At 55.7% G+C, this 13,967-nt stretch overlaps 2 protein-coding genes across 4 annotated transcripts in view; both read left to right on the plus strand.

Annotated features, from left to right (window-relative positions):
• Positions 1–8,161, plus strand: part of AIFM3 (apoptosis inducing factor mitochondria associated 3) — a 48,204-nt gene extending 40,043 nt beyond the window's left edge. For 2 of the 3 annotated variants that reach the window (XM_049805331.1, XM_049805334.1), the window contains 5 exons: positions 164–281; positions 993–1,091; positions 1,515–1,590; positions 5,662–5,766; positions 7,474–8,161. In XM_049805331.1, the coding sequence (XP_049661288.1) occupies positions 164–281; positions 993–1,091; positions 1,515–1,590; positions 5,662–5,766; positions 7,474–7,513 (438 nt within the window). In that variant the 3' untranslated portion in view covers positions 7,514–8,161. Of the gene's footprint in view, positions 1–163; positions 282–992; positions 1,092–1,514; positions 1,591–5,588; positions 5,767–7,473 lie in introns of those variants that run through there. The other variant, XM_049805333.1, reaches the window with a different exon arrangement.
• A 2,645-nt stretch (positions 8,162–10,806) lies between these two features.
• Positions 10,807–13,458, plus strand: LOC126040901 (transmembrane protein 17B-like). Its single transcript, XM_049805953.1, is given in 5 exon segments — positions 10,807–11,805; positions 12,019–12,029; positions 12,032–12,220; positions 12,619–12,732; positions 13,177–13,458. Coding segments are annotated over 5 exon segments (714 nt in total). The 5' UTR covers positions 10,807–11,687.
• Positions 13,459–13,967: the final 509 nt, after the last annotated feature.

The following is a 13,967-nucleotide window of genomic DNA, read 5'->3' on the forward strand; positions in this document are numbered from 1 at the left end:
TCTGAAAGTGAAGAATGCTAAATCAAATCCCACCTGGGAGTCCCACAGCTGAGCAGAGGTTGCCCATGTGTTCCTGGGGACCATGGCAGCTCTAGAGCAGTTCTCTGTTTGTTTGTGTAGGGTGCAAACCCCACCGATGCACACTTCTGCTTCCCCCCTGCAGATGATGCAAACCAACATTCCCGGAGTCTTCGCAGCCGGTGACGCTGTCACGTTCCCGCTGGCTTTGAGGAATAATAAGAAGGTGAATGTCCCTCACTGGCAGATGGCCCATATGCATGGTAGGTGCTTTTCTGTCCCTTCGCTTTGCAACAACAAATTACTTAGGGAGAAGAGCCTTTTCCAGATGCCCAGGAAATTTCCAAGCCCTCTAGCGAGAGAATGAGACAACTGCCAGCAGGGAAACTGGGTAGTTGTATTAAATGTTTTGAAGCATGTATATTTTATCCTGTCTGATATGCCTTCATTTGTCAGCCTTCTGGATGTGCATTGTCTAACAATGCCTCGTTACAAACACAGAGGTGCCCAGGGATGGGCTTTCCCATACGTCATGTGCTCCCTGGCGTCTGCAGTCACTGCAGGAGCCCAATCTTCTCCTTGCCCTGGGATACTTAGAAGCTCACATCCTAATAATGTTAGCTCGGGCTTACATCCCCAGCTGGGCTGCCTATGCCACTGGGCTGGCCCAGGAGCATGCTGCAGAGCTGAGACCATTCTCCCCTTTACCACTGCAAGCCTAGCGACCCTGGTGTGATCGGCTGCCCTCCCGCCGGGGAGGAGTGCGAGCCCAGCCTCGGCTGATGCGACGTGTTTCCTTGGTGGTGCTTGTTGCTGTATGGGTTTTGGGTTTTTTTTTTGACTAAGCAGAAGGTCTTGGTTTCCCTGTACTCTGGGACTAAAGATGTTGATGCTATGCTGTGACCCAAGGGCAGACCACAACGCTTGCCCTGGCGCGGAGCTTCCTCGCTTATTCCGCTGCTTCTGTCTTCCAGGCCGTATAGCTGCGCTGAACATGCTGGCCCACGGCATGGAGATCAGCACAGTCCCGTACCTGTGGACTGCTATGTTCGGGAAGAGCATCCGATATGCTGGTAAGGGGCTCCCCAAGGCTGCTTGTAGAGTTTGTGCTGGTGGAGGTGTCCTGGGATAGAGAAGCCACAGCCACGTCCCTTGCTGTGGGCCCTCCACGCCAACCTCTGCCTTGGGTCTGCTTCCCTTCCTGTCTCCTGAGGGTTTTGGTATCTCCTCTGGAACCTGTCTGCTCATGGCTGTGGAGTGCGGGGACAGAGGGATGGCTGTGGTCACAAGGAGGGATGGCCCAGCGTGAACAGAGACAGTCTCCCTGAACTTGCACTTCTCTAAACAAGAAGGGGTGCTTTTTGGTACCCTCATCTTTTGGTGCTGGTCTTTGCAGTATGCTCTTTGTGTAGCTCTGGATTGAAACACTCTGTCTTAAGGGTGAGAGCTGGATCCAGGGGAATTGTTGCTGAATCCACTTCTTGTCTGCCTTCCAGGCCATGGGGAAGGATTTGATGATGTTGTCATTCAGGGAGATTTAGATGAACTGAAGTTTGTGGCATTTTATACCAAGTAAGTGTTTCTCTTCTCCACATTCCTATGCAAACATTCATCTAAGCTTGTTTTGCTAGGCTGGAAAATATTTTTGCCAGAGCTTCTGTCAGTTTTGTTCCTCTCTGGACACATGTTGCAGGACATTAATAAAAGGCCCTAGAGAAACAATGTGCTAAGCATAAAGCAAGTTAAATTGGTCTTTGGACCCAGGGTCTCTGCCGGATGTAAGCACTTTACCTGTTAACATAATATCTGAGAGCAGATAATGGCTTCTGTTAATTTGTTGCTGGCAATTCCCATCAAAGATTTCCTTTCCATCTCATCACTGTGTTAATCGTTTGCAACCAGGGCTGGACTGGGAGCTCAGGCATTGCCGTTTCTGCTTCTGGTTTGACAAATTAATCTCAAACCCCTCTTCTGTCTATTAACAAGCCATGAAGGTTAGCAAGAGTTCAGGAGCTTTTGTTCCACCTGTAGTGAAACCCAGCTCTTCCCCAGACTGGGAGCCTATCTGGGAATATTTTCCTGAGATGTGTTGACAGCTGGGACGTGTTGGCTCCACTGTTCTCGAGCCATACTGGCTGTTTAGACTGGCAAGACCGTGCGCCATGAATTTATCCCCCAAATATTTGCTGATTGTTTATTCTTTTGTTGCCTTTGTCCCATCCCAATCCAAAATTGATGGCCACAGAGCCTCCTGATGCCTGGAGACGGAGGGGATTTCCTCAAGTGCTTTCTAATAGTAAGGATGGGGAGAGTGAAACCAGGGAAGTGAAGGTCTGCCCGGCTCAGCGATCGAACTGCTCGGCAGCAGCATTCAGGCCGGGATTAGGAGGGAGCTCTGGGCAGGAGGCAGCTCCTGCTCTGCAGAGATCATCTCACCAGAGCTTGATGTTTTGAAGTGCATTTAAATCACATAACTGCCAAAGCAGCATTTTAAAACACACAGTTTGCGCAATGCGTGTGAGCCGGGGGAAGATAAAACGCCATTTTCGGCAGTTTTGCTGCAATGGTTTGCAGAATTGTGTGTACTTTTGCAGCTGCGTCCCCTGCAAAGCCGCTCCACAGCCATTGCGTTGCCCTGCCTCAGGTCCCCTGGCCTTGCTGGCAGTTCCCTGTGTGCAGCGAATGCAGCATTATGGGGCCAGGCATCCACGAGCCGCACTGGCACACATTTCTTTGCAGCATATAATCTTCTTTGAAACCTCTATTCCTCCTTTCCATACCAGAGCATTTAGCTAATTACCCCAACCCTAATTAGAAAGGAAATGTCAGATTTCTTTAATTAAACATCTGTAGAGCCCGTTCAAAAGGAAAGCCCCAAGCAAGGTGCATAATCCCTGCTCTGTGCAGTGGTCCCATGCTCAGCGTGCCACCGGCAGCTGCTGGGCTTGGTGGGCAGCAGCTCCCAGAGGGTGGGCGGCGGGGGTCCACCGCTAAGCGCTGTGTTGTTCTGCCACCCAGGAGGGACTCCCGGAGAAGGCTTTTGGGTACCAGGACGGCATCCTGCACTGAGAGCCGGAGGTACTGGGGGAATGCCGGCTGGTGGGGGGCCAGCCAGTGCATCTCCCACTGCTTTGCTTGGCTGTAACCAAGTTCCCATCTCTGCTTCTGTGAGAGGCCACCGGGAGCATTTCTTCCTCTTTTTCTCATTTGGTGATAGTTCTTCTGGTTGGTGCTAATGCTTTTGGACTGAGGACGCTGTCCCAAATCGACCAGCCCCTCCTGCTTCTTTCTGCCGTGCCCACCTGACGGTTTGGACTCTTTTGGTGTGTGCTGTCTTGGTGGTTGAATGAACCGCTGGTGGTTCCCACTCCCGGAGCCTGTCCTCAGCATCAGCTTTCACAATAAGGCTCTTTTTTCCCCAGAGTTTGAAGGAGAAAGCTGGTTACTTATCCCCGTTCAGAGCTGTGTGAACTGTTGGGGTGTCCAGGACGGTGCTCTGCAGATGTCCCCATGGGAGGCTGCTTTCACTACAGCACCTCAGCCAGAAAAGGCTGATGTCTTGGAGATATTGGAATATCCAGGGAGTTGCTGTGGTTGTCGTCTTCATGGTTCCCCACTTCTATTGCGTTGAACCCTGCAGAGGAAGGGAAGACCGTGTAGACACAGTGCTCGTCCACAGTGGTCCATCTTCCCTCACCCTTTACACCAAGACTTCTGATTGCTCCAAATCCCAGGTTCAGGACGGGCACTAGTGTTGCCCCTGAAGACCTTTTGAAAAAGAAGGATCCCTCCTGGCTTCCCCATCTGTCAGACAAAATGTTTAAAAGGCACTGCTGATGTGGGATGCTCCAGCTCACAGCAGAGAAGATGCAGGCTCAGAAAACGAAGAGCTCTTCTAAATCGCAGCAGCAGCCCTTGAACATGACAGCCCAGCAGGCAGTTCAGCTGAACACACATGTGCTTTGTAATCTTGTTGGATGGTTAATTGTCCTCGCTGCCTGCCACGGATGCCTCTTTTCTGGTGTGAATGTATTGCTTGTCAACATCTGTCTGTTACTCCTTATTCTCACCTTGTCTGCTGGATGGAAGAGCCGCAGGCTATCAGAGATCACCTCTGCTGTAGGTACACATCTCTGCAGTGAGCTAAGGATGCTTGAGATGGGATTTCCAATGGCATCCAAATCATGTTTTTAGAGCTCCTGGCAATGCAGCAGCTCCCCTTTCCCGCAACCATTCCCGTGGAGCAGCACCCTGTGCTGGAGCCTGGCTGGTGTGGACTAAGCTGTGGCCAAACTCCAGTGGCTCCAGAGATGATTCTGGGCTCCTGGTCTGCTCTGTACACCTATGCTCACCCACGGGACAGGGAAGACAGACCACTGCTCTGTTTCCGACTTGCTCTCCCTTATTTGTAGTGAGTTTATTTAGGAATCAATCAGAACCTTTTGAAATGGATACTCTTCTGTGATGGAGGTACCCTGTGGCTTTGTGGGACAGCTGTGAGAGATTACTTCAAGTCCCATGGCTCCATAGAGATGAAGTGTCCTCTGAAACATGGCTTCTGCTCTCTTCCTCTTGGGAATCAGGCACATGTTCCCCCCCTGCCCCAGCTGCTCTTTGCTCTGTTGGTCACGGAGCTCTCTGGCAGTAGATTGAAGAGCAGATCTTGATTTGCTGGGTGCTTCTACTCTTCAGCTTACTCAACAATATCACCAGTGTTTAATATCTTACCCACACACATTCTCTGATCTTTACATTGTTTGTCTATTCAGTTATCTATTTATGAGTCATCTCCTGGGTTCTGTCTTCGAAGATTTGCACTCAGGTTGACCTCTGCAAACCTCAAAGCAGAAGAGCCCGTCTTGTTTGCCTTGTGACCTTTAGCCAAAGCTCCTCCAGCATTTTTACATCCTCTTCCCTTCCGCTTAATTTGTTTCCCATTCAGCCTTTGAGGTTTTGTTGTACCACCAGCACTGGCATCCTGGTGGGTGATTGTCAGCTGGACTGGGATGTGCTGCTGGACATCCCATATACACAGGGGTTTCATCACTGGGGCTAGTGGGACCCTGGTGTTGGACACCCCAGCCATGCCAGTGCTTTGGGAGGAACGTGCCTGTGGGGCAGCTTGGAGGTGGGGACTCTGCCCACTTGGAGGAAGGGGATGTGGAGCAGCGCAAGCGAGTGTCCCACAGAGAAATCCTGACCACCCGCTTCTGCGCTCCCTCCATACAGGGCAGCAGCGCAGGGATCGCCTGCTCGGATGGCAGCAACCACTGGGCATCCTTGCTGATGTCCAGGGTTTTGTCCACCATAAGATCCACCTTTGCTGGTGTTTTCCCATACATGCCAGGGTGCCCAGAGCTGTCTCCATCCCCTGGGCACCCTAGTGACGCTCGCCATGCCAACATGTGAACATTGGTGAGACCACAGTGGTGCCAGGCTGCAGTGCCAGCTCCGAGCCCTCTCCCTGTCCCTTGTCCCACACCACTAGCACAGTCCCTGTGGTGCTCACGCCTCGGGACAGGCCCTGACCCTGGAGTGGGTGTTTCTCTTTGCTTCCTGCTTCTCTCCAGCATGTTGCTTTTTGGGTGATGGATCCATGGCCACCCAGGGCTGCCCTAACCGCTCTGCTCTGCCCGGCCCTAGGAGCGATGAGGTGGTGGCTGTGGCCAGCATGAACTACGACCCTATCGTGTCCAAGGTGGCTGAGGTCCTGGCTGCCGGCAGGACCATCCGAAAGCGTGATGTGGAGTAAGTAGACGCACTGCGGGAACCAGCAGTGCCAGGGCAGGGGCTGAGCACAGCCATGAGGTGCAGGGCAGGGCTGAGCACCCTGAGGCAGGACCCCGATGGGTGCTGGGCAGCTCTTTCCTGCTGCTCCCCACTCTGTACCCTTCTCGCATCTCCCTTCCTGCCCCACTCACTCTGTCCCCACAATGTTGCCTTCCAGCCACCTCCAGGTCTGGCATCCCACACACAGGGGGTTGGTCTTAAACACCCGGATCCAAATCCTTGCACAGACGTGATGGGACAGTGGTACTCACTGCCACTGGGTGCCAGCATATCACCAAGGCAGCACTGCCTGATGCTGGGGTGTTCCTGGGCGCCCAGTCACTCTAGGGGACCCGCAGAGAGGGGCTGGGTATGCAGCCTGTTCGCAACCCTCTGCAAGAGCAAAGCCCGGAGAGCTCGTGGTGCTGGGGCACCGGCCCTCCGTGTCTCAGCCTCCGGTTCATTGGGGCGTAGCTTATAGGCAAAGTGCATTTTTGTCCCTTCACTTTGTTTTTAAGGCTTTGCACAGAAGAGTGAACCCCTGTATGCAAAGGGTGGGTGCAGAACATGCTGTGCTGGAAGGCAAACGTCAGGGAGGTGGTAACAGCTGGGAAGGATCCTTTAGAGTGGGAATCAGAGCTGAGGGGGGAATGTGGGTCCCTGTCCCTGGGGTGTTTCCACATCTGGAATAAAAGCAGACTTTCAAAAGCTCAGGGAGAGAAGCACTCCCAGCCCCCAGGCAGCCCCGAGCCAGTTCAGACACCCTGGGCACCCCCAGGATGGAGAGCAAGTCGAGGATCCACCCAGCCACCAGTGACCGGGGCAGGGTTGTGCCCATCATCTCCAGTATATCGGGAAATGGTTGCTGGCCACCCAGTTTGCAGCTGGAAGGGAGGTGGCATCTCATGGGCAGCCCGGCGATGGGAGGAGCTATGGTCCCCATGGTGGGGCTTAGAGAGCCTGGAGGAAGCCGGACCATCGTAAACCTAAATGTCTTTTCTCTCTCTGTCTCCTGCTGCTCTCGCACCTTTTAGGCTGTTTGTCCGTCATGGCAAGTACGTTCGGTTTGGGGTCCAGGGTGCGCTGGGCGTGAAGGGCTGGCAAAAGGGACAACCAGCCCCCTGCTTGGGCCATGTCCCTAATTCCTGTGTGGGGATACTGGTTACAGCTGCGTGCTTGTTTTGCAGCCTGCCCCGCAAACTGCAGCAGGCAATGCTGCTGTGCTGGGTGGTGGGGCTGGGGGTGACTGGAGCTGGGCTGGGGGCGGGCGGGCATGGTGCTGGTGCACAGGTCTGTTGGGAACAGGCAGCTGCCTTTGGGCTGAAACCCTGCTCAGCTGGGGAGATGCCTGCCGTTTGGTGGCTTTCCATAAATTTTCAGCTGAATGCCAGAAGAGCTTGTTTTAGGTTAAAAAAATACTATTTGAACTCAGTTTTAGATGGAATTGAGGATCTGCACGTGAGTTTTTGGGCAGTTTTAGTGACGTGTGAGTGAGGGTGGAGGAAGGGGTGCTGCCATCCTGCCCTCTAAAGCGCTGTGCCTCTGTGCACAGCAGCACGGGTGCTGGGGTGGGGACTGATAACCAGTGACGGGACTAGCGCTGAGGGCAGTGCCCAGGCACACCGAGCACATTTGCTTGTGCACGCTGGGAGTCACCTCACAGCACTGCTGTTTTCTCTCTTTTAGAACCGGAGATATGTCCTGGCTAACTGGGAAAGGTTCCTAATGCCGCTGGTGGCTGCACCCTCCTGATGCTGTGCTTGCTGTGAGGAGACGGGATGGCAGCTCCATGGACAAGCGGGAACGCCGCGGCTGAGTCATTTCCCTTTGAGACTTGGATGAACCCAGTGCCCGTCACTGTACTTACCTTCCCAGCAGACCGCTGATGGCTCCTCTGCCCCGGTGCCTACCAGGCTGGGGCTCTGCTGTTGCAGTTCCCATGGGATGCTGGAAAAGCAGCCCCCAGAGAGAGCGGGGTTTGGCACTGACAGCAGGCATGGGTGCCATGTGGCCGTGGATCCTGCCGATGGGCTGGGGGGTCCCCAGGCGGGTCTGCTCCAAGCACGTCCCTCACCCCCGTAAATAGTGCGAGTGCCTTTCGTTGCTCCCTGTGCTTTCAAGCATGTTGCCCCTTCCCAAATCTTCATTCCCGGCGGAGCTCTGATGCGCATCCCCATGGAGCCTGACATCCGCTCCCTCTCTGCATGGCTGCAGCGCTTGCCACAGCTGTCCCTGTGCCCACCCGTCCTAGGGAGCGCCTGAGGGGGCCAGGGAGATGGGAGTCACATTGGGTGGTCTCTGGACAGCCTGTGTTTGTTTCGCATTCTCCCTTCTCCAGGCTGGTCTCCCTGTCCAGACCCCCCATAGAGGTGTGTCCCTGGAGCTTATCGGTCGCCCACAGTATCTCCCTGTCCTGGAGCAGACAAGGGACTGGAGCGCTGCTCCCCATCTCTCGGGACTCAGTTTGGACTTGTGCACTGGCAGCTCTCGGTCAGTCCCTGGGGTGCGGAGCAGGCGCTCCCTGGAGAGGTGCGACAGCCGAACTGCAGCCCCTAGGCTTGGTAGCCATCCTTCCAGACAGCCTTGTGATGTCTCTCTCCTTAACGATGATCACAGGATTAGTGCTGCTGCTGAGACGTTACTCCAGGAAAAGTAGCCGGAGTATTTCTGGCCATTGTCACTCATTCCTCCTGTCGCCTAGTGACAAGACTGCATTTCTCATCTCGGCTTTCCACGTTGGTGCTCTGCTGTTGTGTTTTCTGCCCCTTGCTGGAAGAAGAGCCTTATCTCCAGCTTGGGAGTGGACCTGGCCAACCCACAGTCCCATGTCCATCAGCCCAGCAGAGCCGAGGGGGTGACAACACCCCCTTGGAGAGCCTCTAGCACTCTGTTCTTGGGGAGGGTTTTTTTCCCCAGCAGTCAGTGTTTTACCCTGAGCCCAAAGCAAGAGGATTTATATTTTTAATTTGATTCACCCCATGTGAATTAAAGCAGTACTATTCTTGGGATCTGGATCATCTCTGACTCCTTCCAAGGCCTTGGGTCACCTCTGCAGGTTGACTGGGTGGTGCAAGCACCTCTTCTGTGAAGGCTTCCCACTTGTGGCTAGCTCACCTGTATTTATTTCCAGACTTTCTGATCTTTGCTGGGTAGAAATGTCAGCAGTAGTCTGTCACATCTCCCGTTGGTCTCTCCTTGTTTCACGGCAAGGTTTTTCCCAGGTGGTGTGACCTGTGGGGACAGTAGGCAGGGATGTGCATGCTTCAGCATGCAGCAATGAACAGGGTCCTTTTCTTGCATCATTACGTTACGAAGAGATGCGAACTTGCAAGTTTCATCATAGGTCCCAAAAGGCAAATGTCGACATCTCCGTCCCCAGTGCAGTGCGGGTGAGGGCTTTCTCTGAGGGCAGAGGTGGCCGGGGCTGCTCAGCTCCTGATGCACCGGGCAGGGCTTTTGCAGAGAGGCTGGGAACATGCACGCTGCCCAGGCGGAGGCAGCTGCCCAGCCTGCTGCCCTGGCTCTGCACACTTGACAGGGACATGTGGGTTTGCATCCCAGGTCTTGCTGGTGGGGTGGTCGGACTCTGCTTCGGCAGCTCCCTGGGGGACCCGGCTGGGGGTGCCTGGGGACACCAGGACACCGCATGGTGGCAGCCCCTGGAGCTCTGTGGGTTTCCCCCCTGGGGTCTCCAGCACATCTTCCACTCTGGGTGAGACTGACAGCTCCCATGCTCCCCCAGCACATCTTGGCTGAGGTTTTCCAAGGCCTCTGTCTTCCTGCTCACCTGAAGGCTTGGCATCCTCTGGAGTCCTCCTGGACAGATTGTCAGGGTGCTTCGTTTTTCAGGAAGATGCCCTTTGACTCCTTCATCTCTGCTAGGGCCTCATCCAGTGTTGGACATGAGCTGTGCACAGGAAGCATCACCCCCATGTTCATGGAGCTGAAGACCATGCAGTGGCTTAGGAAGGACCTTCTGCCCCAGCTTACGGCTGCAGTGTGGGGAACAAGTCCCATTCCCCCATCTTAGAGAGGAGCTGTTTCAGCTGGGGCTGGGAACATCACCCCATGACACAAGAAACCCCAGTCACCACCCTGGCTTTCCTTAGGACAGATGCTGGGTCATGGGCAGAGCTGCCCGCAGAGCTGGGCATCCCGACACTGACCAGCAGGCATGGCTCCTCCACACCGGTGTGGGAGATGGTGTTGGACTTGGGACCCCTCGTCCAGCACCTTGGAAAATGCTTACCGGTGGTGAGCATGTCCTGGAGTGGGGCAAGGCTGGGTTGTCTCCTTTGCCACCTCTCCATGCAGATCTTTCAACCTCCCATGCCAGGACAAAAAGTTTCCAGCTCTTAAGAAACCACCTGTTCCTATTGGGAACGAGCACCGTTAGCTAAACCCAGCTGGGGCAGATGCAGCTTGTTAGTGATCCCCAACTGCATTGCCTCATCATGTTTGGCTTCACCAGATTGCCCACATAGCTTCTAGGTTGCTCACCTGGGTCACCCACGCAGACATGATGACCACATACCCCAAGCTCTCCACCAGCTCCTGCTCCTCAGAGGCTGGGCTTTGCCAGTTGCCCTGCCGGCATCTCACCCTGTGTGCTGGCAGGACCCAGGGAGCCATGTGTTGGGCACAGCACACCTTCTGTTCCCGCACACCCAAGAACCCATCTGGATGTCTTGTTGCAGCATCATACCAGCTGACAGGTTTATTTTTAGTTCCCTTGTGTCCTAAGACTTCACTTAAAAAAATCACTGCTCTACACAAGATGGTTTCCCAGACTAAGTATAGCCTCACCCTTCATCCATCTATCTCTGCATTTGCTTTTGCACTTTGGATATTGCTTGGGTGAATGTTGCCTCTTCATGTACTGGCATTTACTCCTAGCTTTGTTCCTTCTTGCAGCCCCCAAGGAGGTTGTGGTAACACAAACAGTTTCACCTTCTTCCTTTCCTGCAGTGGCACACTTGTCCTCCTGCCCTGTGGGCTGGCTGCCCTTGTCTCAGCTAGAACTGGTCTGAGCTGAATGGTGGTGGCCAACCATCTCCAGGCAAGTCTTCCCAGTGTCACTTCTGAGGCTGGGAGGTGTTGCAGGCTGTGGTTAAACACCATCCCTGATGCAGTGGAGACCATCTTCTCACCAGTGGCATCTTCAGCTGTCCAGGCATGGCCAAATAGACCAGAAGGACCTCATGGGCCTTTCTGCTCAACCATTGTCCTCCCTTAGCTCAGTGTCCTTACCTAATAACAGGCCAATGCTTGTAGCAGGGTGTATTTTTTCCACACTTGGTCAGATTTTCTGCAAAATCCACTTCACTTCCAGCTCAACCACCCTCTCACACACTGTCCCCCCACTGTCCTCCCCAGGACCCCAAACCTGGATAGGGCTTGGGGACACTGAACAGCATGGAGACCCACAGGGGCAGCCCGTTAGCAGGGAAGCTCACGGTGATGAGTGAAACACTCCATGAGTCTGGAGACTTTGAAGAAGCATTTCTAGCAAAGAGCACCATCTTCACCCCCAGGACATCTTGTCTGTCAGGGAGTTTTAAGCAATAATTATGTTGATACAACCCAGCTGGGAGAGGGTGCGGTGGGGCAGAGCAGGCTGGGGATGCCCATCACGGTGATGGGTACAACCTGCTGCTCATCCCCTGCAAGCTGCTGTGGAGGGGAGATGCTCTGTATGCTTGTGGCTCCCACATGGGCTTGGTGTCCGGGGAAGGGGGAATTTTCCTTCCCCACATCCTCCTCCCAGCTCAGCTGCCCTGGCCCCAGGGAACCAATGGCCAAGTGGCCCCACGCATTAGCCTGACCTGTCATCCCACTAATTACCTTCTGGCTAATCCCGGCTGAGCCGGGCTGGGGCAAATAGGGCTCAGCTGCTGGCCATGGCTGCACACACCCCTCTGCCCCCCAACCTCCGCTGGGGCTTGGCCGTGTTCAGCAGCTCCCTCTTCATCAACAACAAGACATGGGACAGCGGCGCTGCCCACACCTATCACCCAGGTACGGGCAGGAGGGCTTGGTGGCAGAGGGGTTTGGGGGGGGTGGGGGGTGGTGCTGTTGCTTCATCACCGCAAGCCTGCTCAGCGCATCACCAGGGTGCTCAGGTGCCTCTGAGCTGGGAGCACCCAAAGGGTACCCACACCACACCCACCCACTGATGAGGGGGAGCAAAAATAAGCGCATTTGCTGCAAACAGCTGGTTTTGCTACCCAGCCGCCCCCCCTTGGCGTGGCAGGGGCCATCGCTCTCCCCTCCACCAGCTGCAGGGGGGGTGCTGGGCAGCCCAGCCCACCCCTGCCTGCCCTGCCTAGCCCATGAGGTGCTGGCCAGCCTGCCCCTCCAGATGATGCTCTACTTCAACGTCTACTACTTCCCGGTCTGGTGCCTGGCTGAGGGGATGATGCTGCAGCTGAAGGTACCGTCTCGTGGGGCACAAGGGGTGTGTGTGGGGGTGAGCCTGCTCCTTGCCCAGCCTCCTTGGGCATGCAGGGGCCACACTGAGCAGGGGAGAGGGGAGCCTCTTCAAAATTAATGGGTCCCCCACAAGACAAGATGACTCACCTCCGGCTCCCAGACATGGAAATCATAGACCAACCACTGAACTTTCCAGGCAGGGAAGGTTAAACTGGGAGGGCAGAGTGGGCAGGGCTGGGCACCAACATGGGTGGGAGCTGGCAGAGCATGGGGAGCTGGGCATGGGGCGCAGGGGACAGGGAGGGGGGCACAGGGAGCTGGGCATAGAGTGCAGGGGATGGAAAATGGCATGGAGAGCTGGGCACACGGTGGGCTGGGATGAGATTGTGCCCATTACAGTACCACCTGCTGCCGTGGCACTACCAGTTCCTACTGGTCACTGCCTTCCTCATCCTCTCGCTGGCTGAGGGCTCCCGCCTCTACCTGGGCTATGTGGGGAACCTGCAGGAGAAGGTAAGCGCGATCTCTTCGCCCTGGCCACAAGTCCCCTGTGCTGAGTGAGGGACGGCCCTGCTGGGTGAGCTGTGGCTATGCTGGATGTCCCCTTGCTCAGGACCTGAGTGGCTGTCACTTGCCCATTCCTCCTGAAGTCCTGCCTGGAGCTGTCCTGGGAGACAATCACAGGTGCAGGCAGGACCTGGAGGCAGGGGATGAAGGGGACCCACTTGCTCTCCTGCTGTACCCCTCCCTGTGCTGTTGGTGCAACGCTCCAGCACTGGGCTTGACAGCATCCCACCACGTCCAGGCACAGCTCTGTGTGGCAGAGACATCCCCGGCATCCGGGTGCCGAGGCCAGCAGAGTGGCCGATGCAGGGAGCTCCTGGGGCAGAGAGGGTCGTGTGTCCCCCCCCCCGCGATGGCCTCTGCACCCCATCACAGCAGTCTTTACTTATGCAGGTGCCTGAGCTGGCCGGGTTCCTCCTCCTCTCCTTCCTGATCCAGCTCCCCCTCCTGCTCTTCCTGCTGACAGACAGCCACATCATCCGCCTGCCACTCGAGATGGCCGTGCACAGCCTTTTCCTGGCCTTTCTCGTCGCAGAGATTGTGGCTGCCTTCCTTGCACTGAAGACCATGACCAAGCAGCTGGCGGCACAGTTCTACCTGCGGCAGTTCAAGGAGGGCAGCAGGGGACGGCCGGGGCAGGGGGACACAGCGGGGCAGGTGGCCGAGGAGGGGTGATGCTGTGGGAGCCCTTCATCCCATGCAGTCAGTCCCAGCAGGGAGCATTAAACGGAGCTCAGACCCCCCGTGCTGCACCTCCACATGCTGTGCTTTTGAGCTGGGCAGCTTGTGGGGTTCCCAGAGCACCCCATGAGCATGGACCCAGCCAGTCCCTGCCCTGTGCCAGGCCAACAAAGCTCAGGGGAGGTGGGAGCGCAGGGTTCAGCACCTCTGAAATGCTGAGGCTCACCCCAAGGCTGCACCTGGCCTCAGTGAACATCAGCCCTGGCAGGAGGCAGGAACCAGGGGGCACAGGAGCCACTGCATCTCCCAGCAAGTAAGTGCCAGCCTCGGGCTGCTGCCTTAAGCTTAGCTCTTAAACCCTCCCTGAGCGCAGCCAAAGCGGGGCTGGGGGTCAGCCCTGCTACTCCCTGGGGAGCTCCTGAGGATCTGGGCAGCTTGCATGAAGCCATCCCAACTGGAAGCAGGCAGGGCACTGTGATGTGCAAGACAGGTACCACAAAACT

Source organism: Accipiter gentilis, chromosome 7, assembly GCF_929443795.1.
Source record: "Accipiter gentilis chromosome 7, bAccGen1.1, whole genome shotgun sequence".
Classification (NCBI taxonomy): Eukaryota; Metazoa; Chordata; class Aves; order Accipitriformes; family Accipitridae; genus Astur; species Astur gentilis.